At 52.6% G+C, this 27,696-nt stretch overlaps 1 protein-coding gene across 1 annotated transcript in view; it reads right to left on the reverse strand.

Moving 5' to 3' along the window:
* The window catches only part of KCNG2 (potassium voltage-gated channel modifier subfamily G member 2), a gene marked incomplete at both ends in the record, with an annotated part of 55,960 nt that overhangs the window by 14,465 nt on the left and 13,799 nt on the right, over positions 1–27,696 (reverse strand). Inside the window, one exon of the mRNA XM_082853058.1 lies at positions 17,212–17,925. Coding sequence (XP_082709184.1) covers positions 17,212–17,925 — 714 coding nt within the window. The remainder of the gene's footprint in view (positions 1–17,211; positions 17,926–27,696) is intronic.

Genomic DNA, 27,696 nt, shown 5'->3' on the forward strand with positions numbered 1-27,696 from the left:
AGGAGCTGCCCCTGTGGGGATTTCACAAACAAAGCCGACCCACTGGAGCAACCCTGACCCTCACTCACCAAAGATCTTATGGGCGTTGATAAGTTAGAAGTTGGGGTTCTGGGAACAGCCAGTTTGCTGAATTACAACAGTTAACGTCTTCTCGTTAAAAAATTCCTTCATGTTATGTGCTCGGGTCTGTTCCCGCTAACTGGCTGGTGCTGGATGAATTTTGCTGCCTTCAACGTGCAGCTTTTAAAAAGCAAAATACCTCAAGCCCGTGAGGAAAGTGCTGAGGCCATGGCCTCGCGTACACTGGGAGACACCCTTGATCGCCACTCATTTCCAGGCACGTTCAAGGTTCTCACAGCTGCCCCGACACCGGCTGCCGTGGAGGAGCAGGGCACGGGGTCCCCTGGCACTGACTGCAACACAAGGTGACGCCCGTCCTCCCCGCCTGGGGCCAGGGAGGGGCCTCAGTGGGGACGGGCTGGGTGGGAACGGGCTCAGGGAGGCCCGCTGGGCTCCACCGCTTTCTCCTCTGTCTGCTTCTCTCTCCGCTCTGTCCTGGAGCGAGAGACTGTCCGAGGGCCCGATCGAGGTGGCTGTGTCGGGAGACCAGGACTCAGGCCTCCTCACTTGAAGCCGAGGGCAGTGGCCAGTCTCGCCCCTGGAGGCCGGAGGGGGTCAGTGCAGACTTGGGGTGCGGGGATGGCATGGGGACCCCCGGTGGCACCAGGAGGGAGGGTGGGGAAGCGACCAGAGGGCTGTTTCTTGGCACAGCGGCTTCCCAGTCGCCCTGCCCCATGGTCTCCACACCAGCTGGGGAGACGGAGGCCCCCGCCCTGGGCCCGGGTCACATCCTGAGTGCGATGAGGCACCTGCTGACAGTCATGCAGGGGCCGGTCGTCTGATTCCCCAGCTGCCCCTTCGGCCTGGCTTCCCCTCTGCTCCCACTGCGGACCGACAACTCCCGCTGTGTCGTTTACAGAAACCAGTGTCTGGAGAAGGAGAGTCAGTGCCTGGACGCGGCCTCGTCGCCGCCGCCCACCCCGTATCCCGCACGTGCTTTAGCACTTGTTTGTAGTCTTGTTTGCAAAAGGGTAAAAAGCTGTCACTGAATTCCGTGTGCAAAGCACCGTCCACAGCAGGTTCCAAGCATTATTCAATTTAACCTCAGCAGCGCTGAAGTATCTGCATTTCACAGACGAGGAAACTTTGGCTCTGAAAGGACATGGAAGTGTTGTCAGGTCTTCAGCAGTGGGTTACAAGAGCTGGGGCGGGAGCCCTGGTCTGCATTTAAGTCTGAGAACTTAACCAACACCCAGTTTTGCCTCTTCCGGTGACAGAGAAGGTGAACCAAAGGCCTTGGCTAGATTATGACACAGAGAACCTTGGGACCGGCTTCCAGTTCTGCACGTCAAGAGCTTGGCAGTCGCCGCTCCCTCCAAACAACAACTGAAAATCTGAACAGACTGGAGAGTCAGCACCTCTTCTTGGGCTGTAAGCGAGGTGAGGTCACAGGGCAAATCACTGCCCCCCGAGGACTGGAGAGACAGACGGGTGAACGCAGGGAGTCCCGCTTCCTGGGGCAGAGACTCGAAGCTGCCGCGGGAACCAGTGCCAGGCAGGAAAACCCGACTGCGACTTTCCAATTGCTGGAGGCTCAGGGTGAACAAGTCTGAGAGTTAGAAGCTCCAGGGGACCCTGTCAGGGGAGGCCCTCAATACTGTGAGATTAACCACCAGCAGCTCGATGAGGTTCTCACAGTAAATATGGGAGAAGAGAAAACATATAGGGCATTGGTTCAAGATGGCGGAGTAGAAGGACGTGTGCTCAGTCCCGCTTGCGACAGCACCGGAATCACAACTACCTGCTGAACAGTGATTGACAGGAAGACACTGGAACTCACCAAAAAAGATACCCCACGTCCAAGACAAAGGAGAAGCCACAATGAGACGGCAGGAGGGGCGCAATCACAATAAGATCAAATCCCATAAGTGCTGGGTGGGTGTCTCATAGACTGGAGAACACGTATACCACAGAAGTCCACCCACTGGAGTGAAGGTTCTGAGCCCCACGTCAGGCTTCCCAACCTGGGGGTCCGGCAACGGCAGGAGGAATTCCTAGAGAATCAGACTTTGAAGCCTAGTGGGAATTGACTGCAGGACTTCAGCAGGACTGGGGGAAAGAGACTCCACTCTTGGAGGGCACACACAAAGTAGTGTGTGCATCGGGACCCAGGGGAAGGAACAGTGACCCCAGGGGAGACTGAACCAGACCTACCTGCCAGTGTTGGAGGGTCTCCTGCAGAGGCGGGGGGTGGCTGTGGCTCACCAAGGGACAAGGACACTGGCAGCAGAAGTTCTGGGAAGTACTCCTTGGCGTGAGCTCTCCCAGAGTCTGTTATTAGCCCCACCAAAGAGCTGGGTAGGCTCCAGTGCTGGGTTGCCTCAGGCCAAACAACCAACAGGGAAGGAACCCAGCCCTACTCATCAGCAGACTAGCGGATTAAAGTTTCACTGAGCTCTGCCCACCAGAGCAACAGTCAGCTCTACCCGCCACCAATCCCTCCCATCAGGAAACTTACACAAGCCTCTTAGACAGCCTCATCCACCAGAGGGCAGACAGAAGAAGCAAGAACTACAGTCCTGCAGCCTGTGGAACGAAAACCACATTCACAGAAAGATAGACAAGATGAAAAGGCAGAAGGCTACATACCAGATGAAGGAACAAGATAAAGCCCCAGAAAAACAACTGAATGAAGTAGAGATAGGCAACCTTCCAGAAAAAGAATTCAGAATAACGATAGTGAAGGTGATCCAGAACCTCAGAAAAAGAACGGAGGCAAAGATCAAGAAGATGCAAGAAATATTTAACAAAGGCCTAGAAGAATTAAAGAACAAACAAACAGAGAAGAACAATACAGTAACTGAAATGAAAACTACACTAGAAGGAATCAATAGCAGAATAACTGAGGCAGAAGAACGGATAAGTGACCTGGAAGACAGAACGGTAGAGTTCACTGCAATGGAACAGAATAAAGAAAAAAGAATGAAAAGAAATGAGGACAGCCTAACAGACCTCTGGGACAACATTAAACGCAACAACATTCGCATTACAGGGGTCCCAGAAGGAGAAGAGAGAGAGAAAGGGCCCGAGAAAATATTTGAAGAGATTATAGTCGAAAACTTCCCTAACATGGGAAAGGAAGTAGCCACCCAAGTTCAGGAAGCGCAGCAAGTCCCATACAGGATAAACCCAAGGAGAAACACGCCGAGCCACTTAGTAATCAAACTGAGAAAAATTAAAGACAAAGAAAAATTATTGAAAGCAGCAAGGGAAAAACGACAAATAACATACAAGGAACTCCCATAAGGTTAACAGCTGATTTCTCAGCAGAAGCTCTACAAGCCAGAAGGAACTGGCATGATATATTTAAAGTGATGAAAGGGAAGAAACTACGACCAAGATTACTCTACCCAGCAAGGATCTCATTCAGATTCGATGGAGAAATCAAAAGCTTTACAGACAAGCAAAAGCTAAGAGAATTCAGCACCTCCAAACCAGCTCTACAACAAATGCTAAAGGAACTTCTCTAAGTGGGAAACACAAGAGAAGAAAAGGACCTACAGAAACAAACCCAAAACAATTAAGAAAATGGTCATAGGAACATACATATCGATAATTACCTTAAACGTGAATGGATTAAGTGCTCCAACCAAAAGACACAGGCTTGCTGAATGGATACAAAAACAAGACCCATATACATGCTGCCTACAAGAAACCCACTTTAGACCTAGGGACACATACAGACTGAAAGTGAAGGGAAGGAAAAAGATATTCCATGCAAATGGAAATCAAAAGAAAGCTGGAGTAGCAATACTCATATCAGATCAAATAGACTCTGAAATAAAGAATGTTACAAGAGACAAGGAAGGACACTACATAACGATCAAGGGATCAATCCAAGAAGATATAACAATTATAGATATATATGCATCCGACACAGGAGCACCTCAATACATAAGGCAACTGCTAACAGCTATAAAAGAGGAAATCGACAGTAACACAATAATAGTGGGGGACTTTAACACCTCACTTACACCAATGGACAGATCATCCAGCCAGAAAATGAATAAGGAAACACAAGCTTTAAATGACACAGTAGACCATATAGATTTAATTGATATTTAAAGGACATTCCATCCAAAAACAGCAGATTACACTTTCTTCTCAAGTGCACACAGAACACTCTCTAGGATAGATCACATCTTGGGTCACAAATCAAGCCTCAGTAAATTTAAGAAAATTGAAATCATATCAAGCATCTTTTCCAACCACAACACTATGAGATTAGAAATCAATTACGGGGGAAAAAAACATAAAAAACACAAACACATGGAGGCTAAACAATACGTTACTAAATAACCAAGAGATCACTGAGGAAATCAAAGAGAAAATCAAAAAATACCTAGAGACAAATGACAATGAAAACATGATGATCCGAAACCTATGGGATGCAGCAAAAGCAGTTCTGAGAGGGAAGTTTATAGCTATACAAGCCTACCTCAAGAAACAAGAAAAATCTCCAATAAACAATCTAACCTTACACCTAAAGGGACTAGAGAAAGAAGAACAAACAAAACCCAAAGTTAGTAGAAGGAAAGAAATCATAAAGATCAGAGCAGAAATAAATGAAACAGAAACAAAGAAAACAACAGCAAAGATCAATAAAACTAAAAGCTGGTTCTTTGAGAAGATAAACAAAATTGATAAACCTTTAACCAGACTCATCAAGAAAAAGAGGGAGAGGACTCAAGTCAATAAAATTAGAAATGAAAAAGGAGAAGTTACAACAGACACCGCTGAAATACAAAGCATCATAAGAGACTACTGCAAGCAAGTCTGTGCCAATAAAATGGACAACCTGGAAGAAATGGACAAATTCTTAGAAAGGTATAACCTTCCAAGACTGAACCAGGAAGGAATAGAAAATATGAACAGAACAATCACAAGTAATGAAATTGAAACTGTGATTAAAAATCTTCCAACAAACATAAGTCCAGGACCAGACGGCTTCACAGGTGAATTCTATCAAACATTTAGAGAAGAGCTAACACCCATCCTTCTCAAACTCTTCCAAAAAATCGCAGAGGAAGGAACACTCCCAAACTCATTCTATGAGGCCACCATCACCCTGATACCAAAACCAGACAAAGATACTACAAAAAAAGAAAATTACACACCAATATCACTGATGAATACAGATGCAAAAATCCTCAAGAAAGTACTACCAAACAGGGCTTCCCTGGTGGCGCAGTGGTTGAGAGTCTGCCTGCCGATGCAGGGGACACGGGTTCATGCCCCGGTCCAGGAAGATCCCACATGCCGCGGAGCGGCTGGGCCCGTGAGCCATGGCCGCTGGGCCTGCATGTCCGGAGCCTGTGCTCCGCAACAGGAGAGGCCACAACAGTGAGAGGCCCACATACTGCATAAAAAACAAAAACAACAACAAAAAAACCTAGCAAACAGAATCCAACACATTAAAAGTATCATACACTATGATCAAGTGGGATTTATCCCAGGGATGCAAGGACTCTTCAATATATGCAAATCAATCAATGTGATACATCATATTAACCAATTGAAGAAGAAAAACCATATGATCATCTCAACAGATGCAGAAAAAGTTTTTGACAAAATTCAACACCCATTTATGATAAAAACTCTCCAGAAAGTGGGCAGAGAGGGAACCTACCTCAACATAATAAAGGCCATATATGACAAATCCAGAGCAAACATCACTCTCAACGGTGAAAAACTGAAAGCATTCCCTCTAAGATCAGGAACGAGACAAGGATGTCCACTCTTACCACTATTATTCAACATAGTTTTGGAAGTCCTAGCCATGGCAATCAGAGAAGAAAAAGAGATAAAAGGAATCCAAATTGGAAAAGAAGAAGTAAAACTGTCACTATTTGCAGATGACATGATACTATACATAGAGAATCCTAAAGATGCCACCAGAAAACTACTAGAGCTAATCAATGAATTTGGTAAAGTTGCAGGATACAAAATTAATGCACAGAAATCTCTTGCATTCCTATATACTAACAACGAAAGATCAGAAAGAAAAATTAAGGAAACAATCCCATTCACCATTGCAACAAAAAGAATAAAATACCTAGGAATAAACCTACCTAAGGAGGTAAAAGACGTGTATGCAGAAAACAATAAGACACTGATGACAGAAATCAAAGATGACACAAACAGATGGAGAGATATACCATGTTCTTGGACTGGAAGAATGAATATTGTGAAAATGACTATACTACCCAAAGCAATCTACAGATTCAGTGAAATCCCTATCACATTACCAGTGGCATTCTTTACAGAACTAGAACAAAAAATCTTAAAATTTGTATGGAGACACAAAAGACCCCAAATAGCCAAAGCAATTTTGAGGGGAAAAAACGGAGCTGGAGGAATCAGACTCCCTGACTTCAGACTACACTACAAAGCTACAGTAAGCAAGAAAATATGGTACTACTGGCACAAAAACAGAAATATAGATCAATGGAACAGGATAGAAAGCCCAGAGGTAAACCCACACACCTATGGTCAACTAATCTATGACAAAGGAGGAAAGGATATACAATGGAGAAAAGACAGTCTCTTCAATAAGTGGTGCTGGGAAAACTGGACAGCTACATGTAAGAGAATGAAATTAGAACACTCCCTAACACCATACACAAAAATAAACTCAAAATGGATTAGAGACCTAAACGTAACACTGGACACTATAAAACTCTTAGAAGAAAACATAGGAAGAACACTCTTTGACATAAATCACAGCAAGATCTTTTTTGACCCACCTCCTAGAGTAATGGAAATAAAAACAAAAATAAACAAATGGGACCTAATGAAACTTAAAAGCTTTTGCAAAGGAAAGGAAACTACAAACAAGACGAAAAGACAACTCTCAGAATGGGAGAAAATATTTGCAAACGAATCAACAGACAACGGATTAATCTCCAAAATATATAAACAGCTCATGCAGCTCAATATTAACAAAACAAATAACCCAATCCAAAACTGGGCAGAATATCTAAACAGACATTTCTCCAAAGAAGACATACAGATGGCCAGGAAGCACATGAAAAGCTGCTCAACATCACTAATTATTAGAGAAATGCAAATCGAAACTACAATGAGGTACCACCTCACACCAGTTAGAATGGGCATCATCAGAAAATCTACACACAACAAATGCTGCAGAGGGTGTGGAGAAAAGGGAACCCTCTTGCACTGTTGGTGGGAATGTAAATTGATACAGCCACTATGGAGAACAGTATGGAGGTTCCTTAAAAAACTAAATATAGAATTGCCATATGACCCAGCAATCCCACTACTGGGCACATACCCAGAGAAAACCATAATTCAAAAAGACACATGCACCCCAATGTTCATTGCAGCACTATTTACAATAGCCAGGTCATGGAAGCAACCTAAATGCCCATCGACAGACGAATGGATAAAGAAGTTGGGGTACATATATACAATGGAATATCACTCAGCCATAAAAAGGAATGAAACTGGGTCATTTGTACAGATGTGGATGGATCTAGAGACTGTCATACAGAGTGAAGTAGGTCAGAAAGAGAAAATCAAATATCGTATATTAATGCATATATATGGAACCTAGAAAAATGGCACAGATGAACCGGTTTGCAGGGCAGAAGTAGAGACACAGATGTAAAGACCAAACGTATGGACACCAAGGGGGGAAAGTGGCGGGGGCGGGGGTGGGGGGGTGGGACGAATTGGGAGATTGGGATTGACATGTATACACTGATGTGTATAAAATAGATAAATAATAAGAACCTGCTGTGTAAAAAATAAATAAAATAAAATTCAAAAAAAAGAGAAAACATACAGATGGCAAATAAGCATGTGAAAAGATGCTCCACATCCTATGTCATCAGGGAAATGCAAGGTAAAACAACGAGACACCGCTCCACACCTGTTAGCCTTGGAGACACCGCTCCACACCTGTTAGCATGGGAGACACCGCTCCACACCTGTTAGCATGGGAGACACCGCTCCACACCTGTTAGCATGGGAGACACCGCTCCACACCTGTTAGCATGGGAGACACCGCTCCACACCTGTTAGCATGGGAGACACCGCTCCACACCTGTTAGCATGGGAGACACCGCTCCACACCTGTTAGCATGGGAGACACCGCTCCACACCTGTTAGCATGGGAGACACCGCTCCACACCTGTTAGCATGGGAGACACCGCTCCACACCTGTTAGCATGGCCAAAACCCAGAGCACTGACAGCATGAAAGGCTGGCGAGGATGTGGAGCCACAGGAACGCTCATCACTGCTGGCGGGAACGCAAAAATGGTGCAGCCACTTTGGAAGACATTTTGGGGCTTCCTTAAAAAACTAAACATAGTTTTACCAGACGATCCGGCAATCGCACTCCTTGGTATTTATCCAGAGGAAACGAAAACTCATGTTCACACAAAAACCTGCACAGAGATGCGTAGAGCAGCTTTATTCATAACTGCCAAATGGAAGCGACCAAAAGATGCCCTTCAGTCCTTCAGTGATGAATAAACTATGGCGCATTCAGACAATGGAACATCATTCAAGGCCAAAAAGAAATGCGCTACCAAGCCACGAAAAAAATATGCAGAAACCTTAAATGCATATTACTAAGTCAAAGAAGCCAACCTGAAGAGGATTTCAACTATAGGACATTCTGGAAAAGGCAAAACTATGGAGAAAGTAAAAAGATCAGTGGTGCCGGGGCCTGGGGAAGGGGAGGGAGGGATGAGTACGGCGGCGGGGGGGGGGGGGGGGGGGAGGTGCACAGGGGATTTTTAGGGCAGTGGAACGATTCTGTGTGATGCTCTTATGGTGGATTCATGTCATTTCACATTTGTCCAAACCCACAGAACGTACACTACCCAGAATGACGCTCATGTGAACTCTGGGCTTTGAGTGATTATGACACGTCGGCGTAGGTTCATCATTTGTAACAAACGTCCACGCTCTGGGGACGCTGATGCTGGGAGAGGCTGTGCATCTGGGGGTGCTGGTGCAGGGGGCATATGGGAAATCTCAGTACCTTCCTCTCAATTTTGCTGTGAACTTGAAACTGCTCTAAAAAATTGTCTTTAAAAAAAAAAAGAGTCTTGTAGCTGCTATTCTAGGCATTTGAGCACAAGTCTTTTTTTCCCCGCAGACTAAAGCACAAATTCAAAACAAAAATCCCCCGTTTTTCCTGCCAAATGTACATGGAAAGTAGAGGAAAGTTTCCTGAGCTTCATGTTTATCCCCTGGCACATCTGGCTTGGTTTCCAGTGCCTCTAAGAGCCTCGTAAGAGGGTCTCCCTTGAAAACAGGCAGTGGTCCCTCCAACGTGGCGGCCAATGACTGCTAGGGGCCTTGGACTACAATTCTGGGTGGCGTGGTGGGGGCATGGTGGGGGGAGAAGGGACGCGTCAGGGGGAGGGGCTGAAGCCTCGCCTTTCCCAGCAGCCCTGAAGCCACCACCCTCATTTTAGAAGAGAACGACGATCAGGGTTAGCACCTGGCCCAGGAACGTCTGGCTCTCAGATGAGGTTCTGCCCACAGCAGAGTATCTGCCCCACATTTTGGTGGTTCCTGGATCAGATCTTTGCAAACAAGAAAATAAACCAGCCAAACCTATTCCCCGTTTTCAGTGGTCCTGGGAGCCTCTGTTCCCAGCTCAGTCCCTGGGGGCCCTGGGGTCACAGGGGCCCTCCCTGCAGCCCCAGGGCGGCTGTGTCAGCAGAGGCTGCTGGCCGGTTTCCATCCTTCCTTTTTCCTTTCAGCTCCACTGGGCCCTGTGGCCACCAGGTCAGGACAGCACCACCAGTCCGTTCGCATGCGTGTGACGATGGGACACAGAGGGTCACGGGCCGCGTTTCCACAGGGAAGCCACCTTCCCCTGCTGGGTGAGGACCGGAGCCTCCTGGGACGAGGTGGAGGTCACGTGCAGCCCCCGTGCCCAGCGGATGCTGGTGGGAGAGCCCCATGGTCCGGCCCTGTGGCAGCGGCCCAAATGCAGCATTCTTACACGTCGTGGACGGGAGACGCTGTGCCAGGAGCTGGAAAGAAGCCCAGGTCCCCAGGCTCAGGGGCTCCTTTGCCGCCGGCGCAGTCCGTTTGTGCTGCTGCCGGGGCTGAAACAACAGATGTTCATCCTTCGCAGCTCTGGAGCCAGACGCGTGGGGTCCAGGCAGAATCGGTGTCTGCTGAGGACCTGCTCCTGGTACGTGGACGCACCTTCTCATTGTGTCCTCACGTGGCGAAGGGGCAGGGGAGCTCTGCGGTCTCTGTTACGGGGACACTAATCCCATCGCGAGGGCTCCACCCTCATGACCTCGTCGCCCCCAGAGGCCTCCCGGCCCCGACACACTGGGTGTTAGGATTCAGCATGTGAATCTGGGGGACATGACATTCAGCCGGTAGCACTGCACCCCACCGCCGCCAGTTCATGTCCTTCTCCCCTGCATTCCATCCAACAGCCCCCAAAGTCTAAATCACTCCAGAGTCTGAGGCCTGACATCATCCGAGGCAGGCCGGGGGCGGGTGGTGGGGGACTCCAGGCCGAATCACCGGAGGCAAAATCGCTCCAGCTGTGAGCCTGCGACCAGACGGTGCCGCGCTTCCACACACCACGGTGGGCCAGGGGTCCCACAGGGGAGAGCCAAGGAGAGGCAGCCCGCTGCGCTGGTTCCGTTTGTTTCTCCCGGGAACCCTGACTGACACAGGTCGGAAGCAGCAAAGCTCTCACCCCAGCTCCAGGCTGGCAAACTCGACGTGTGTGTCTGTGCCCACACGCAGCAGAAGCTCTGTCACCAGCTTCCGATGCTGCTGCCAAATGTCTTAGTGAATTCAATACTTGAAGTCCCAGTCATGAAATCCATAACTAATTATGTGGGTCTTGATTTAATCATATGAGCTTAAAGGAAAAAATCGACTCGCAAGCCAAACACCAGCCTCCGTGGAAAGGAAGTGCTGGCTCTGAGCGCAGCCTGCGTGAGGACGCGCTGTTCCCCCCAGGCCGGTTCGCAGCCCGTCCCGACGCCGCCAAGCTCTGCACTGTCTCCAGGCAACGACGGCCGCCACCGCATGAAGGAATCTGCGAGCTGTTTGCTGAAACAAAGGCTCCTGTCCCATCCTCCCAGCGGTTCCAAAGGCCTGTCCTCAGCATCTGATGGCTGGGCAGGCGCCACGGGGTGGCTTCCAGCATGGGGAGGGCCCCGATGGGATGACCTGGCCCCGTGGTCACCTAACCACGCCCGACACAGCCTCAGGAGGTTGGATTATCCTGCAGCAATCGTGGGCTCTGGCATGGCCTGGTGCCCAGGCCCTGGGCCTGCATGGTGCCCGGGGGGGGTGGGGTGGGGAGGGCTGGAGAAACGCTCTGTCTCCTTCACAGAGCCCCCAGTACCCTAGGAGTGAGGCCAGAGGCCCACTGGAGCCCCCTGAGGCAGCGGGTCGGGGGCCTCGCCTCCCGTCTGGCTTGGGGTTCCCACAGTGACTTGTAGGTGGGGTCTGGGGTCAGCCCTGGAGCTGGGGCTGCCTCGCCGTCCGCAGGAGCTGGGGGGCGTCCCTCCAGCACTGGCCCCCCGCCTCACCTCACCGGGTCGGGGGGCACAGACCCCTCCCTCTCCCTCTGAGCCTGGCATTAAAACTTCTGCTCGCGTGCCAAGGGGAGGCTGTCCAGCCCGGTAATGAGACGGGGCAACTCGGGGTGGAGGCCGCTGTGATCGTTTCTCCCAGGAACCAGGCAGTGCGCTAGCTCAGAACGCACTCTTGGGGTCAGAGGAGGCACGGTAGCTTGCTGTGGCCACGGTGTTTAGGGGTTTGGTGTTACTAATCTCATCTCTGCAGACAAGGAGGGACTGTTGAGCAGACAGCCCTGAGGCCTGGTCACGAGACCCGCTGGTTGCCAGGGAGCCTTTCCTTCCTGCATGGATGGTCCCGCCGTGGACCAGACACTGGGGACTGAGCCCACTCCGCGGGGCCCTCCCGGGGCAGGACAGAGCGGGTCCCGCGTGCACACTCCCAGCCCCTGCCCCTGGGTCCTGCAGGCGGAGGCAAGAGCAGCCACAGCCCCAGAAGTCTGGGGGGGACACCGGTGCAGCAGTGGGGGGCCCCCGGTCCTTCTTTGTGCTCCTGACCCGGTAAACACCCGAGACGCCACAGCAACGCTCCTGAGAGCTGTTGCCGACACACAGCGAACGCTGTGCTAAGAGAACTCAGGGCTGGTGTGCGTTCCATGGGGCTTCCGGGTGGCGGTCTCCTTTTCTCCCGCCGGCCAGCTTCTCGCCCTGCAAACACCTGTCTTCATCTCCAAAGCAAAACCAGCGTCTGGGCCTGGAGATTCTGCATGGACAACTCAGATGTCACCTGGGGTTTCGAACCCTCGGAAGCCCTCAGACAGGGGCAGGATCCTTACGTCTGCTGGGCCTGAGGTTATGAACACGACACGGAAGGGTGAGGACAGGCGTCCACGAGGGCAGAGCTGAGCGCTGGAAGGGGCTCCTGGCTGAGACCTCAGTGCAGGAGGGAGACAGCTCCCCGGGCAGCGCCGGCGTGGCCCCGACCGGGGCAGGGACCTGGGGACACGCTCAGGAGTCTCACCCTCGAGTGTTTTCATGACGGTGGTCGGCCACATAATGCCTGGAAGACGTCCACGTCCTGGTCCTCGGGCCCATGGCTGCGTCGCCTCTGATGGCAGAAGGGACTATGGAGGGTGGGATGATGGCGAGGCCGGAGCCGGGAGCATCCTGCTTACGGGCCAGTGTCGTCACAGGGTCCTTCCAGCCCATCACGAGGAGGGCACGGTGGTGGGAGAGGAGAACCAGGTGACGTGCTGGGAGGACAGAGGAGGGGCCGAGGGCCGAGGGAAGGGGACAGGCCCCGCGGAGCCTCCGCAGGAACCAGCCCTGGACGTGAGGCCTGGGTCCCACCGGGACCTCGAGGGCGAGTCGTGCCGTTTCATGAGGCAGTCGTGGTGGTTTATTTCATGGCAGCAGGGGACACACGCGGTCCACGGCGGAGCCGTAGCCGTCAAGGCCCCACCGCGAACAAGGAGCGGGCCTAACTGCTCACCGTGTCACCTTCAGAACGGCAGGAGCCAGAGGACGGGCCGTGAGGGTCCCGCGGGTCCCACCCCGAGGCCGAGCCCAGCCCTGGGCTGCCCCACAGACGCTCCTGGGGACCCGGCCCCCACCTGCGCGCTGACCTGGACACCGAACGGCCATGGAGTCGGAGGGGCGGCTCTGCCCGGGCCCCCCCCCCCCCCCGCACCTCGACGGGGGTGCAAGAGGCAGCGAGTCCCGGTGTGGCTGTGGGCCCTGTGGCCTCTCCTGCTGCAGCCATGCCGGGGCTGCTCGGCCCGGGGCTGCCCTGCTCTCGCTAAGCGTGAGGGGGGGTCCTCGGGGCCTCCTCAGTCGGTCGGACGCACCGGAGCCCCAGATGCTTTGACTTGGGACAGGCTGCGCCCCGCGGATCACTGCGGCCCCACCCGGCCCGTCCACGCTCCGACTCCACGGATATGATGGCTCTAAGTGCCTCGTATGAGTGGAATCAGACAGGATTTGTCCTACTGAACTGTCAGCTGGCTTGTTTCATTCGGCAAAACGTCCTCAAGATTCGCCCCGCAGGCATGCTCTTACCATCCTTCTTCCTATAAACCGCGAAAAGCGGAGACCTAGCTCTCACTCAGTTACAGCGCGTGAGAGCAAATTCTGGACAGAGCCACCACCGGGCACAGGGACTACCAGGGCACCGAGGAGACACAGGGGCAGCGCTGGACAGCAAGAGCCTGGATTCTAGGGGAGGGCGGACCGCAGGGAGCCCACCCACAAGCACACGGTGCCTGCGCGGCCTCGGGGGCACGGGGACTTTGCACAGCTCTGCCAGCCACCCTGGGGCTCAGGCCACGTCACCAGCCAGAGGGGACCTGGACGTCTGGCTGCAGAGTCTGTCCTGGGGCCAAGACAAGATGGCAAAGGGAGCTGGTCCCTATGCCCAAAGGCCACGTCCCGGCCACACTGGAGCCGGGGGCTGGGGTTTCTGTGCAGTGGGGGCCTCCTTCCAGCCCAGGCGGGGGCCTGGCCCCTCAAGGGGTATTTCATGGATCGGCAGCAGGAATCAACTTTCCTGAGTCCCTGAATAATGGAGGATAATAATCTTTTTTCTCCCTTGATGCTTTTCTGCACCTACACACAAAAATAACCACCGACGCCAATGTTGCCAGAGATGACAAGAGTTGTCACCAGACAGACTGATGAAAAGGGAGCCGCGCCAGCTCACCCCTGATTCTTCATGACACTCCCTGCTCCCCCAAGATCATTTTTCAGGAGGGAATTGGGTGCATTTAACTGGAGTGCTAACTAGAATGTGGGCGCGTTGGGGAAGCGTCCCTGCTTTGTCACTGATGGAGGATGAGGACCTCAGGCCCACGGAGCTGTCGGTGCTGTGCCTCTCAGAGGATGCTTTCTGGAGCCTTCAAGAGAAGACCTGAAATCTCACACAGAAGTTCTTTAGCCACTTAATTAAAATCAGAGACCACACAGAGATAATACTTCAGCCTTGCGACTTTCAAGCTAAGTTCTACTGGAGGGCTTCCCTGGTGGCGCACCGGTTAAGAATCCGCCTGCCAATGCAGGAGACACAGGTTCGATCCCTGGTCCGGGAAGATCCCACATGCCGCAGAGCAACTAAGCCCGTGCGCCACAACTACTGAGCCTGCGCTCTAGAGCCCGCGAACCACAACTACTGAGCCTGCGCTCTAAAGCCCGTGCTGCACTACAAGAGAAGCCACCACAATGAGAAGCCTGCGCACCGCAATGAAGAGTAGCCCCTGCTCGCGGCAACTACAGAAAGTCCATGTGTAGCAACAAAGACCCAATACAGCCAATAAATAAGTAAATAAAATAAAAATTTCTACTGGAAAAACCCCAACAAACAAGAAAATAATGAAGGATTCCATGCCCTCCATCCCTGATGCCTCGTGCCTGGAAACTTCCGTGGTCGGACCGTCAAGGGTGCAGCTGCAGGGGACAGCAGGGAGGCTCCCCGCAAAAGTAAACACAGAATCCAGCTAGTGCACTCCTGGGATAAACCCCAAAGAACCGAGGGCAGGGACTCACCAGATGTTTGTGCCGCGTCCACAGCAGCGTTATTCCCAACAGCAAAAGGAGGAAGCGACCCAAGTGTCCATGGGCGGATGACGGATGAACAAGGTGAGGCGATACATACGCGGGAGAGGTACTCAGCCCCTAAACAGGAAGGGGTCTGACACCTGCTGCATCACGGATGAACCCAGAGGACACTGTGCTCAGTGAAACAAGACAGTCACAGAAAGATGCTGCCTGTGGGATTCCACTTAAATGAGTCCCTGAAGTAGCTGAATTCACAGAGGCAGAAGGTACAGGCTGGGTTCCAGGGGCTGGGGAGTTAGTGTTTAATGGGGACAAAGCTTCAGTTTGGGAAGATGAAAGATTTCTAGGGACAGAGGGTGGTGGTGGTTGCACAACACTGTGAATGTATTAACGCCACTGAACTGCACATAAAAATGGCTAAGACGGTGAATTTTATGGGTTTTTTTACCACACACACAGTTGATGAAACATAAAACTTCTTCCTTCCTGTGGCAGTGACAGCACCTACTGTGTGCAGTGGGCCGGGGCTTCGTAAGCACCCCTCACGAGCACATGGCCACACTCACCACGTGCTCACCAACACTGGGGTCCTTACTTCCTAATCTGACGATTGATGTGGTGAGACAGCACCTGGGTGGTGTGAAACAGTGTTTCTGGACATAGGGAAGAGGTGGGTGACGGATGTGAATGGCGGGTGACGTCGGGACCAGATGACGCCTAGAGGATTCTCAGGGTCAGCTCGACCTCCGGTGACGCTGTCATTGGTTGGCACAGCCCTAACTTCTGTTCCCTGATCCCTGTGTAAGTGATTTCCCTCCTCGGACTGTATGGAGTTACTGCTACTGAGGAAGTCCAAACACGTCAAGTGTCTTTCCAAGCAGAATCCCCAGCTGGGGCCTGGTTAAGACAACTGGAAATGACAGCTCAGGAGTCAGACACCCACACGATGAAGGAGAAGCCAAACCAATTTCCTAAAATTTACATTTAAATCTAATCTGCAGTCAGGATCACCAGGCTCGCGGTCAAGACCGCTCACAGCTAATGTTCCAGGAGAACAGAGCTCCGTGTCTCTGAATAATGAGCTGACGGCAGGGAGCTCGGGCTCTACCCCGGACTGCGGAGGGGCTCTCACTGAGAGGCTGACATGAGCTCTGCCCTGCTCTGCCTGGGGCCGTGGGGTTCAAGTCCGAGCCTCTGCCACCCCTGGAAGCTGGAGCTGGGGAGGTTAAGGCAGGACGCCCCTGCCACCCCGTGAGAAAACACAGGCAATGCTTTGAGGGCAACACGAAGCCACATCCTTCAAATACTGCAGCACCTCCTCTCGTCTAAGCCCGACCCGGACGACACCCACTCAGGCCTTCCCCGAGTGTTTCCGAGACATTCCGCAGTGTGCACATCGCACAAACGCTGCTGAGCTCTGGGTGACATCCTGACCCCAGGATGACACTTCTGCCCGCTGCCTCACGGGACAACAGAGGGGGCAGGAAGCCTACTGTCTGCTCGGAAACGAGCCCCAGCACCTCCACAAAGCCGGCCCTGGGTGTGCCAGAGCTGGGCGCCTGGAAGAATTCAGAGGTCCTGTCCCTGTGGTCCAGGACGACGGGACTTGAGTTTAGAGCACAGCACTCTCTAGCCTGGGTGTTTTAACTCCAAGCTGTCCAAGCCTCAAGGCCTGGCCGTCAGAGCGGCTCCGCGAGAAGGCCCGCTGGCCCGGCGGCCTCGCCGAGCTCTTGAAATCGGCTGGAATTGGGAGCCTCTGCCGGCAGCGCAGCGGGCGGCCTGACGGGGCAGCCGCGCCGGGGGCTCACTCCCAGCGAGCCTGCCCTGGGCGGGTGCAGGGGGGCCCAGGGCCTGCGGTTTCAGCGACCAACGGGGTCGCGGTGCCTAAGACCACCACCCAGCGGGCGCCCCACGGCCCAGCTGCCGCCGCCCCTCCCCAGCTCCGGCCCAGCCGCCCCCAGCCCTGCCCGGCCCCGTCATCCCGGCCCCGCGCTCACCCTCTCCTCCTCGGCGCGGATGTCGGGCATGGTGCTGAGGCAGAGGCCGACCGCCGTGACGGCCACGAAGGCCACGGACACGCAGGCGAAGAGCTTGCCGGCCGGGCCCGAGCGCGGGTCGTCCAGCACGTCGCGCAGGCGCCGCCGGCCGCGCGCCAGCCGCCCGCCGCCGGCCCCAGGGGCGCAGGCCGGGCTGCCGGGGCCGCCGCGCTCCGCCGGCCCCGCGCGCGCCTCGGCGGCCTCCTCCTCGCGGCGGCGCAGGCGGCGCAGGCAGCAGCGCTCCAGGCGCGCCTCGTCGATGCCCCAGTAGGCCAGCTCGTCGCGGAAGGCCAGGGCGCACGCGCCGCGCAGCAGCCGCAGCTTCCCGGCGCGCAGCAGCGCCACGATGGCGCGGAAGGCGCACGGGCTGCGGTCGAAGAAGAACTCGTCGCGGCTCACGTCGTAGTCGTCGCACACGCGCAGCAGCTCGTCGTGGCCGCGGCAGGCGCGGAGGCGCTCGAGGCGCGCCAGGGGACAGCGGGCCAGCGCGGCCCAGGCCAGGCGCACCCTGCAGCCGCCCACGTTGATGATGACGTGCCGGGCGCGGGCCCCGCCAACGCCGCCGCTGCCGCTGCCGCCGCCGCCGCCAACCGGGGGCTCGGGGCCCGGGGGCTCCGCGGGCCCGGGGAGCAGGGCCATGGCCCCATGCGCCACACCAGGGTCCGGAGGCTGGGCCTGCGAAGGAAGGGAGCGCGCGTTAGGCCGTAGACCGGCCGGGAGCTCTGGGACACCCCCGCCCACGCATGACCTTGGGGCTTGGGGAGCGAACCAAACCAAGGGCTCCATCGGCCCAGCCGCTCGGTTCTTCTCTCCTGCATCCCTGACGCCTGCAGGTGGTCCCAGGAGCCCGCCCCTCAGCTTTCCAGCAGGCCCCGCTTACAAGGGACCCGCCTTAATTTCTTGCCTGGAGACTAGGGACGGGCAAACGCGGGGCAGCACGAGGGAGGAGGGCGGGCCGCCCTGGAGATGCTGCCTCAGGAGATGATGGCAAGGCCAGACCTGGGGGGTTTCCGGCTGGTTAACAAGTGGGGCCGGGGGTGGGGGCTGCTACGGATGTATTGATCCTTCAGAAGCGTCAGCCAGGCTGCCGGAGCAGCCTGTGGACGTTGTTCGGATTCGGATTAGAGGGAACCAACTATAAAGAGACACGTAAGAGTAAATAAGAAAATCCCAGCACTGCCTATGGTTTTAAAGCCTTCTTGAAGGCATGAGACGAGTACTGCACTCGTGAAAAACAGGGCGTTTCGGCTCCTTAGGGGCCCACAGTGAGGTATTCACGTGCAATGAGGTCTGGGTCTTCGTTAAGCACATCTTTCTCAAGGTGGTGTGCAGACAAAACGCTTCACCTGCTGCTGGAGCCCGGTGATGGGAACACTGGGGCCATTATACTTTCTCTCTGCTTTTACGTACATTTACAAACGTCCCTAATAAAAACAGGTTTGTCTTGCTTTTTAAAAGCTTCCAGATAATTCTGCACAGCTGGGTTTGGGAGGCGCTGATGTAGAGAAACTCACGATGCTTCGGTTGCCTTGATTCTCTAAGCCAGAGGTTCTTTATGTGTTGTCCATGGGAATTCTTCAGGGATCTCTGAGCCTTCTAAAATTAGATGCAAACTTGCCTGTGTACACATGTTTCTAATAGAGGATCCTCAGATTCTCCAAGGGATCTGTGGCCTCAAAGCTTAATGAAGCTCACAGCTCCAAACATAAGGGAGGGAAATATCTCTGTAGTGTGGGGATTGCTAGCCCGGGTCCCCTTTAAAATATTTTGAACATGGGTCACCCAGACTAGTTGGTGGGCATGTACACTTTGGCATTCGTTGTCGGATGCCTTCTTAAGAATGCTTGGGCAGAGGTAAGATTCCAGGTGAGTTTCTTATATGAATGATTACTTGTTTTATTCTTTGACCAGGGTTCAAGAAACTCACAAAAGAAATCATATTCTTCTTAATGAGTATCTCCTCATAGCTTGTGCATAGACCAGCAAGCAGAATTCCTAAATGTGTTGGTTTACTCGGCACTTGTTAAAAGGACGTGTCATGAGATGTTACTGAGACAAAACCACTTTTGCCCTGAATGTGGACATTTGAAGTTTCGTGGCTTTAAAGTTTCGTGGCGCATCTACCCACAGTTGCACCTGACATTCCCTCCTCTGCCCAGAGCTGGCTCACCCCTTAACGTCTATGTATCTGTTTGGAAACAGGGTCCCTGACTCAGGAACCACATCAAAAAGGGTCCATAAGTAACACTGATGACTGTGTCCTTTGCAGAGACTCCCGTGGGTTCTTTTCCACGCCGCTGGAGGGCGGTTCTGTTCCTCCAAATCCTGCTCAGGATGGCCCCCCTTGACTTGTTAACACAACGGGGCACCACGCACTTCTCTGCACCGTGGCAACAGTGACAGAGCAGAGAAAACAGGCAAATACCAATCCGGGGACATAAACTCCAAAGGTCCCATTTACCAGGGAGTATATCTTAGACATTGGCTAGGCAGTAATCTGCAGGGGAGGGACAGTTCCAGTTTGGTTCTCAAAGTGTAGACTGAGGGCCAACAGCACCAAAATTATCAAAAGAACCTGCAAAAAAAAGTATATTCCTGGCTCTACACTTAAAATTCTGAGGGACTGGAAAACTGCACAGTAAGGACCCCCAAATATCCCCCCATTAAAGCAATGAGAAAACCGGCAAAAACCATCAGAATCAACTTTTTTTGGAACTCTGGACAGTAACCAAAGGGTAGCAGCAGCCAGGGGAACACTTGAGTAAAAACAGCTGAGGGCTTCCCTGGTGGCGCAGTGGTCGAGAGTCCGCCTGCCGATGTGGGGGATGCGGGTTCGTGCCCCGGTCCGGGAGGATCCCACATGCCGCGGAGCGGCTGGGCCCGTGAGCCACGGCCACTGAGCCTGCGCGTCCGGAGCCTGTGCTCCGCAACGGGAGAGGCCACAACAGCGAGAGGCCCGCGTACCGCAAAGAAGAAAAGTGAGCTCTTAGCATTTTATTTAACCTGCTTCCCAGTTCAGCATTCGCCTTGAAGATGACAGCCTGCGTTCCTGGTACCAGGACTGGTACTGGAAGAGGAGAGTGGACCCGATTCAGGAGGAACCATAACTGTTTGGACCCTTCTGGTGGCTCCCCCGAAAGACCCGTCAGAAGGCTTGCCTGTACCTCCCCTAACTCGGGACTCTCCCAGGGCTAAAGTGGCCACCCGGGCAGTCTGTGGAAATCACTTACACGAAAATGTTTGCCGAGGCAATGGATGAATATTATTGTTGGGGCAAAAAATAGACTAACCAGAAAGCTTGGGAGAAGAGGCTGGGGAGTGAGACGCTTTGGAAACGCTCCAACACACTGCTGGAAATCTAGAATGCTGCTCACGCGCCTGGGGCCATGTGCGCGCTCGGGAGAGACCTGGGAAGGCCCCACACTCTCCCCCCGCCCCGCCCCAGCGGCCCTGCAGCTCCGCACAAGCAGGAGGCGAAAGGGGGAGGCAAGGGGCAGGCCTCCTGGGTGTTGAGGGCCCGACACACAGGCCCGTCTGCAAAGACTGGTTTGTGTTTGTTTTTGTTCCAGGCATGTGAGAATCTCTGCCCAGTCACTTGCTGACCGTTAAGCTAATGGGACAGAGATATCAGTGGCCACACAAGACAAAAACATACAGACTTTGCCTAATTCGTCCAGAAAAGTCAAACAAACAACAGCAATTACAACAAACCCTGGGGAGCGGAAGAATCTGATTAGAAGAACACAGGAGTAAATCTTCACGGCCTTGGAGTAGGCAATGGTTTCTGAAATACAACAGAAGCATAAGCAACAAAAGAAAAATAAATAAACTGGGCTTTGTCATACTTAAACTCTTTTGTGCATTAAAGGACCTTATCAAGAAAATGAAATGATAGCTCATGGGATGAGAAAAAATGTACAAGTCATATATCTGATAAGGGTCTAGTGTCCAGAATATATAAAGAGCTCCTACAACTCAAAAACAAAAAGACAAACAACCCAATTAAAACGTGGGCAAAGGATTTGAAGGACTTCTCCAAAAAAGATACAAAAATGGCTAATAGACACTTGAAAAGATGCTCAGTGTGATCGGTCATCAGGAAAACGCTAATCAAAATGACTTGGTACCACTTTTCGTCCATTAGCTTGGCTGCGACCAAACAAATGGAAAAAGGAGTGTCGGCAAGGGCGTGGAGAACTCAGGACCCCCGTCCGCTGCTGGTGGGAATGTGAAATAGTGCAGCTGCTGTGGAGAACAGCTGGGAAGTTCCTCAAAAAGTTAAACATAGACTTACAATGGGATCCAGCAATGTTACTCCAAGAGAAATGAAAGCCTAGGTTCCCGCAAAAATGTGTACGTGAACATTCACAGCAGCCAAAATGTGGGAACAACACAACTGTCCGTCAGCTGACCAATGGATGAGTAAACATGCTCCATCTACATACCGGGACACCATCAACCACAAAAAGGAATGAAGTGCGGACACAGGACACAGCACGGATGGATGTTGAGAACATGGTGTAAGTGGAAGAGGCCGGACAGAAAGGAGCTGTCCAGAGCAGGCAGATCTGCAGAGACAGAAGGCAGGTTAGTGGTTGCCGGGGGCTGGGGGCTGGGGGCTGGGGTGGGGGAGTGGCCGACTAATGGTGACGGGGTTTCTTTTTGTGGTCATGAGGATGCTCTGGCATTAGGTAGTGGTGAGGGTTAAAATACTAGAAACACTGAATTGTACACATTAAAATGGACATTATCATTTCAATTAAACAAAATTGACATCCGGTTCTGTGCATGTCAGTGAGCAGGTGTAGCGCACTAAAGCCCGGGAACCACCGCTTCAACCGCCAAAATCCAGACCTTTCGTTGTTGTTAAGGATTTGCTGCTCTAACCACTGCCAGGCAAACCTACCACCAGGGCGACTCACGAACCGTAAAGCGGGGGGCACCCAAGGGGTGTTCGGCATGCAGCCCGGATGCCTCACTGACCCTGGGATTTGGGAGGGGGAGAAAACCAAATAGAAGGGGCCGTGGGGAGAGAGCCAGCGTGCCTGCCCAGTCACTGCAGGATTTGAGGGCGAAGGCGCTCCGGGCTCAGCTGTGTTGCTGACGCCTCGGGGTCGGCGTTTCATGCAGCAAATGTCAGTAACATCGGCTGGTGCTAGACACGTGATGCTGGAGCTCATGGCGGTGGGGTGGGGGGCGGAGCCGGGGGCGCGAGGACGACAGGCACTTCCAACACTGCGAGGCTGGGTCTGCGCAGAGGAGAGGCTGCCCCGAGGGCTTTCCGGCAGGAGGTTGGGGAAATCTGAGGAGGTTATGCTGAGGAGGAAGATCCTACTTTCCTCAAACGCAGTCAGTTGTTTAGGTCGCGGAAACTTGTTGCAGAGATCCCCCAAGCTGCCGCTTCTCATCGAGGACCCAGGGACAGCGGCTCGAGTTCCACATCAAGGATGCCAGCGGCTCACAGCCGACCTCCTTCCCAGGCAGCTCGGAGGAGGACTCAGCATCTGCCCAGGAGGCAGGCGGGGGTCCTCACGGGAGGCGCCCCACTCTCTGGAGCCGCGCAAGGCCACCGGGGAGGATGGAGCCTGCAGGGCAGGCTCACAAGTTTCTGGGCTGAGGCCGAGGTGTGCCCGAGGGAAAGCGCCACGTGACCTCACGTCCTTTTCCCGTAACTGTCAGAACCAGAGCTGACGGCAGCTTCTGCCTGGAATACCGTGAGGGGCAGAGACAAGTATGGAGTGGGAAAGCCCACCTTGCCTGCGCTAGGCTGGGGTCCTCCACGTCTGCCTGTCCCCGTGGAGCCAGTGACAAATCCGTAGCACAGGTTAATCAAGTCCCTTTGTAGCCACACCAAATGTGTGCTCCGAGTTCTTTGTAGGTAGGGATGACTGATCGTTAAAGTAACTGGGTAATCAGCCAGACCCGACAACTTTCCTGTAAAGGGTTTTCTTCCCCGGAATATACATTTACAAACATAAACATAACTTACGTGTTACTAAGTGTTGTTAAGTCACGTTCTCTCTGCTGAGAGCCCTGAAGTGCGTCCCTATCCGCTGTGTGGGGCATAAGAGGCATTCAGGTGCCGTGGATTTTAAGAAAAAAACGGACAGCTCAGTAGAAAAAATGGGCAAATTGTCACAGAGTTTACAGGAAAGGGAAAACACAGACTTTAAATATATGAAAAGATGCTCCAGTTCATTTCTTTTTTTTTAAATTTATTAATTTATTTGGCTGCCTCGGGGGTTAGTTGCGGCATGCAGGATCTTTCGTTGTGGCAAGAGGGCTTTGTTGTGGTGCACGGGCTCTCTAGTTGTGGCTCATGGGTTTTCTCTCTCTCCAGTTGAGGAGCGCAGGCTCAGTAGTTGCGGCGCGTGGGCTTAGTTGCTCCACGGCATGTGGGATCTTAGTTCCCCGACCAGGGATCAAACCCGCGTCCCCTGCATTGGAAGGTGGATTCTTGACCCCTGGACCACCAGGGAAGTCCCTCCAGTTCATTTCTAATAGCAAAAATAAACATCTCAAATTACTACGTTGTAAGGTGGGAAGGTTTGATGGCACACTTTATTGCCAAGGATGTGGGGTCTCTCGGACGTGTTCATTTCTGATAGATAGTAAACTGGTAAACCATCATGACACGAGGTGGAGGGTTTGAACTAATCCTACAGGAAGCACTGATGTTTGTCCCTACACCCTAGTGAAAGGGTAAACTAGAAAAAAATCTGCCTATGGGATAGGAGGATTACAAGATTTCTCTGCCTGGCTCTACAAGAATATGTGTCGAAAAGCCTACCTGCACAGCGGATTTGAGGTTGAGACTTTCGTCTCTGAAACTCAAAGCTAGGAAATTATCCCCCGTGAAAGGTGGTCCCAGGTTGGCAATATCCTGGAGACACACATAATCAACTGGGGTGACTCTGCCCCCGGGACACCTGGCAAGGCCCGGGACATTTTTGGTTGTCGTGATTGGGTGTGACTGGCATTGGTGGGAAGGAGCCAGGGGTGCCATGAAGCCCTACAGCGCACGTGCAGGACACCCCAGAACAAGGGCAGACCCAGCCCAATGCCATCAGCACCCCTGGTCTAGAGGGACGGCTCGCCACTCAAGCCTCATCGCTTCCTGCTGATGAAGCCTCAACCGAGATGAATTGACAAACCGAAATTATAAAATACACAGGGCACAGTCCCACCCGAGCAAACCCCAGCAGACACAGGAATAAGAGGATCAGGCTCCTGGGAACTTGAGGTGACAGGATTATCAAAAATCTTCACAGACATCAAAGAAGTAATTAAAACCCCAGAGGAAGAAAGACATTATCACAAAGTCCAGGAGGATCTGAATAAGAAAGACAGTTTCCAGAGGTGAACAGATGAGACTGAAAGTAGAGTCTGTCAGGTTAGGGTCAGGGTGAGATCAGGTTAGGTCAGGTTAGGTCAGGTTAGGTCAGCTTGAGGTCAGGTTGAGGTCAGGTTGGGTCAGGTTGAGGTCGGGTTAGGTCAGCTTGAGGTCAGGTTGGGTCAGCTTGAGGTCAGGCTGGGTCAGGTGGAGGCATTCTCTCCCAGGAACCCTCCAAAAGGGGTCAATGGAAGACAGACATCACAGACAAGGACACATAAAGCAAGCAAAGGAGAAAGGAAAATGATCAATTCTGTTTACTAGGAATCCCAGGAGAAGACGTGAAAATAAACCAAGTGATGAAAATGTGGTGAAGATGGAAGACATCCAGCTGCAAAGGCTCAGTGCACAATAGGACGAGGAGGTTCCACACCTGGCGCTTCACAGGGAGACCTGGGGGCTTTATCCTCAAAAGGAATGTGTGCTGTGGGACTTGGCTTCGTAGCTGCTCTGGGGAAAGACGCCCCCGTGTCTGGCACAGCCTCCCTCCCTCTCCCTCAGCTCAAAGCCCCGTGACACTGTAATTGGGGCTGGACACACTCAGTGGTCACCGCAGAAAGGGCCAGGGGTCTGGTCCACTGCCTCCAAGGCAGCCGTGGCCAGAGGAGAGGGAGCGTCTGCCCATCATGCTGTGTGCCCATCGGGTCCTGCCCCCCCTGGCACCCCCGCATTCCGTCCCTGGGCCCTTGGAGCTGCGGGCAGGAGGGGGGCCGGTTAGGGATGCATCTCCTGGGGGGCCTGCAAGGGAGCGCAGCAGAGGGGCGTGTGTGAATGAAAATGAAAAGGGGGAAAAACACACATGATTAGGAAGAGGTTCTCAAATACCAGGTCAACCCACAGTGGAGGAAATATTTATTCTGTAGCTGAATTTACCAATTTAGGCTTAAAAACATGAACTGGAACAGACTAAAACCTCTTTAGCAGAGAGAAAGTTTTTGGTGTCACCAAGCAAAGTATTCTCTAGGAGAGATTTCTTTCCTTGTACAAAACAGACAGCTTCTTACTTGGAGAAGGTGACCTTTAAAATGAGACCCCTGGCTGTACCTGGGACGAGGGATCCATGCTGTTGGGCACCCCGCACCCCCCTGTGGCCCCCACGTCCCCGGCCTGTGCACACGCTGGTGGACTCCCAGCTGTCAGCACCTGTCTCTTTGCCGGACAGGCCACAGATGCTTGAGCCTTCATGCTCCCGGGGCAGCTCTTGCCATGGTGACATGAAGCCCCTGAGCCCCCGGTCCCCGGATGGGCCTCAGTGCAGACTCGGGGTTAGGGGGTGGGACGTGGGGTGGGGGTGGGGGGTAGGGGTGGGGCATGTGGGTGGGGGTAGGGGTGGGGTGGGGTGTGGGGGTGGGGGGTGGTTTGGGGTAGGGGGTGGGGCATGGGGTGGGCTGGGGGCTGGGGGGTGGGGACTGGGGTAGGGTGAGGCACGGGGGGAGGGTGGGGGGACCAGGCGCCCGAGGGCACAGGAGGCCCCCAGATGCGTCCAAAAGGTGGGCGTTTGATCTCAGCTGAAAAGCCAGTGGCTTTAGGATCTAAAACATTATTTCACACCGTAAATGTTGCCAGATAGTTAATCCAGTGATTAAAGGCTCTGATAGACTGTTCCCTGCCTCAGTTCTGGCTCGGAATCTTTACAAGTTCAGTTCACACGCCACCTCCTCCCTCACCTCTTCTCACCCTCAGCCGCCCGGTGGTTTGCGGGAAAAGGGGGCCGTGACCCGGCCCTTCCACAAAGACCATTCCAGCCTCTCGGCTGGTCTCTCCTTCCAGGTACTGCTTTGCTTTACAGCTGAAATGCTTAACCTCTGAGCTGACACAGGTTCACCAGAACGAACACATAAAACAGGCCATGTGACAGGATGGAAAAAGTGATCTAAATAAGAAATGCTTTTCTCCAACCAACCGACTAGCAGATGACTGCGGCTGAGCTAGTTTAAAATAAAAATGCATCTAACCTCCTGACGATAAAGAGAGCAGAGGTTAATATTTCGTGAGCCACTGCCTTTTTTGTTTTTCAATTCTTATTGTCCTACCAAGACAAACATCATATGAATTAAGATAAAAATCATCTCTGGGTTAAAAACAAAGCTCCAAAGGCAAAGAACTAATTTTAAATAAAACATGATTCTTAGGAAGTTTCAGCCGTAAAGATACGTACTATTAGGATCATTCCTATCATTTCTTTCCAGTTGTTAAACTCCAGTGTGTTCAACTATTTTGTTTCAAAATGCATTTATATTCTATATGTCAAAGTTACACAAATTACAAAAGGCTTCTAAAGTGTATATATGAACAGAACTCAAGACTTGCTGATTAGATCGATCTAATTTTTAGCCATGTTGTTGACAGAAAGACTGATGATTATTTTTCAGTTATGATTTATGAGAACCACATATAATCTCCAAATCTGTAAGACACATTGACATTTGGTAACTAATAACTCTTATTCACAAAGCATGATGTATATATACAGCAGAGCTGCATATAATGGCCCTGAAGATTTTTCTTCAATTACACTTTCAATTTTGAGCTTGAAGAGATCCTTTTACCCAATTTGTCCAGTGGTAGCATCTCGCAGAACCGCAGGGTGCAGACACTGACACAGTCCAGACACAGCATCCATCACCACCACGGCCCCCGCAACCCACCTCCAGCCCTCCCAGCCCCACCCCCGAACCTAACCCGGCCACCACTGGTCTGTTCTCTGTCCCCGTACTCCTGTCATCCCGAGAATGGTGTATAGAAGGACCTGCGCTGTTACGTAACCTTGAGGATTGGCTCTTTCACTCAGCGTAATTCTCTGAAGACTCACCGGGTTGCTGCTGCATCAACAGTTCACTCCACGAGCTCTCGTGGCGTGGATGCTCACAGCTCTTGAACCGCCCACGAGGTGAAGGACAGCTGGGTTCCTTCTACGATTTGGCTGTTACGAGCAAAGCTGCTCTAAACATTTCCATAAAGGTTTTTTCCCCTCTCTAATAGCCAGTGGAGCAAAAGGTTTTACTTTTTTTTTTTTTTCTTTTTTTTGAGGTACGCGGGCCTCTCACTGCTGT

The sequence above is a fragment of the Leucopleurus acutus genome (assembly GCF_964270905.1).
Source record: "Leucopleurus acutus genome assembly, chromosome: 13".
Classification (NCBI taxonomy): domain Eukaryota; kingdom Metazoa; phylum Chordata; class Mammalia; order Artiodactyla; family Delphinidae; genus Leucopleurus; species Leucopleurus acutus.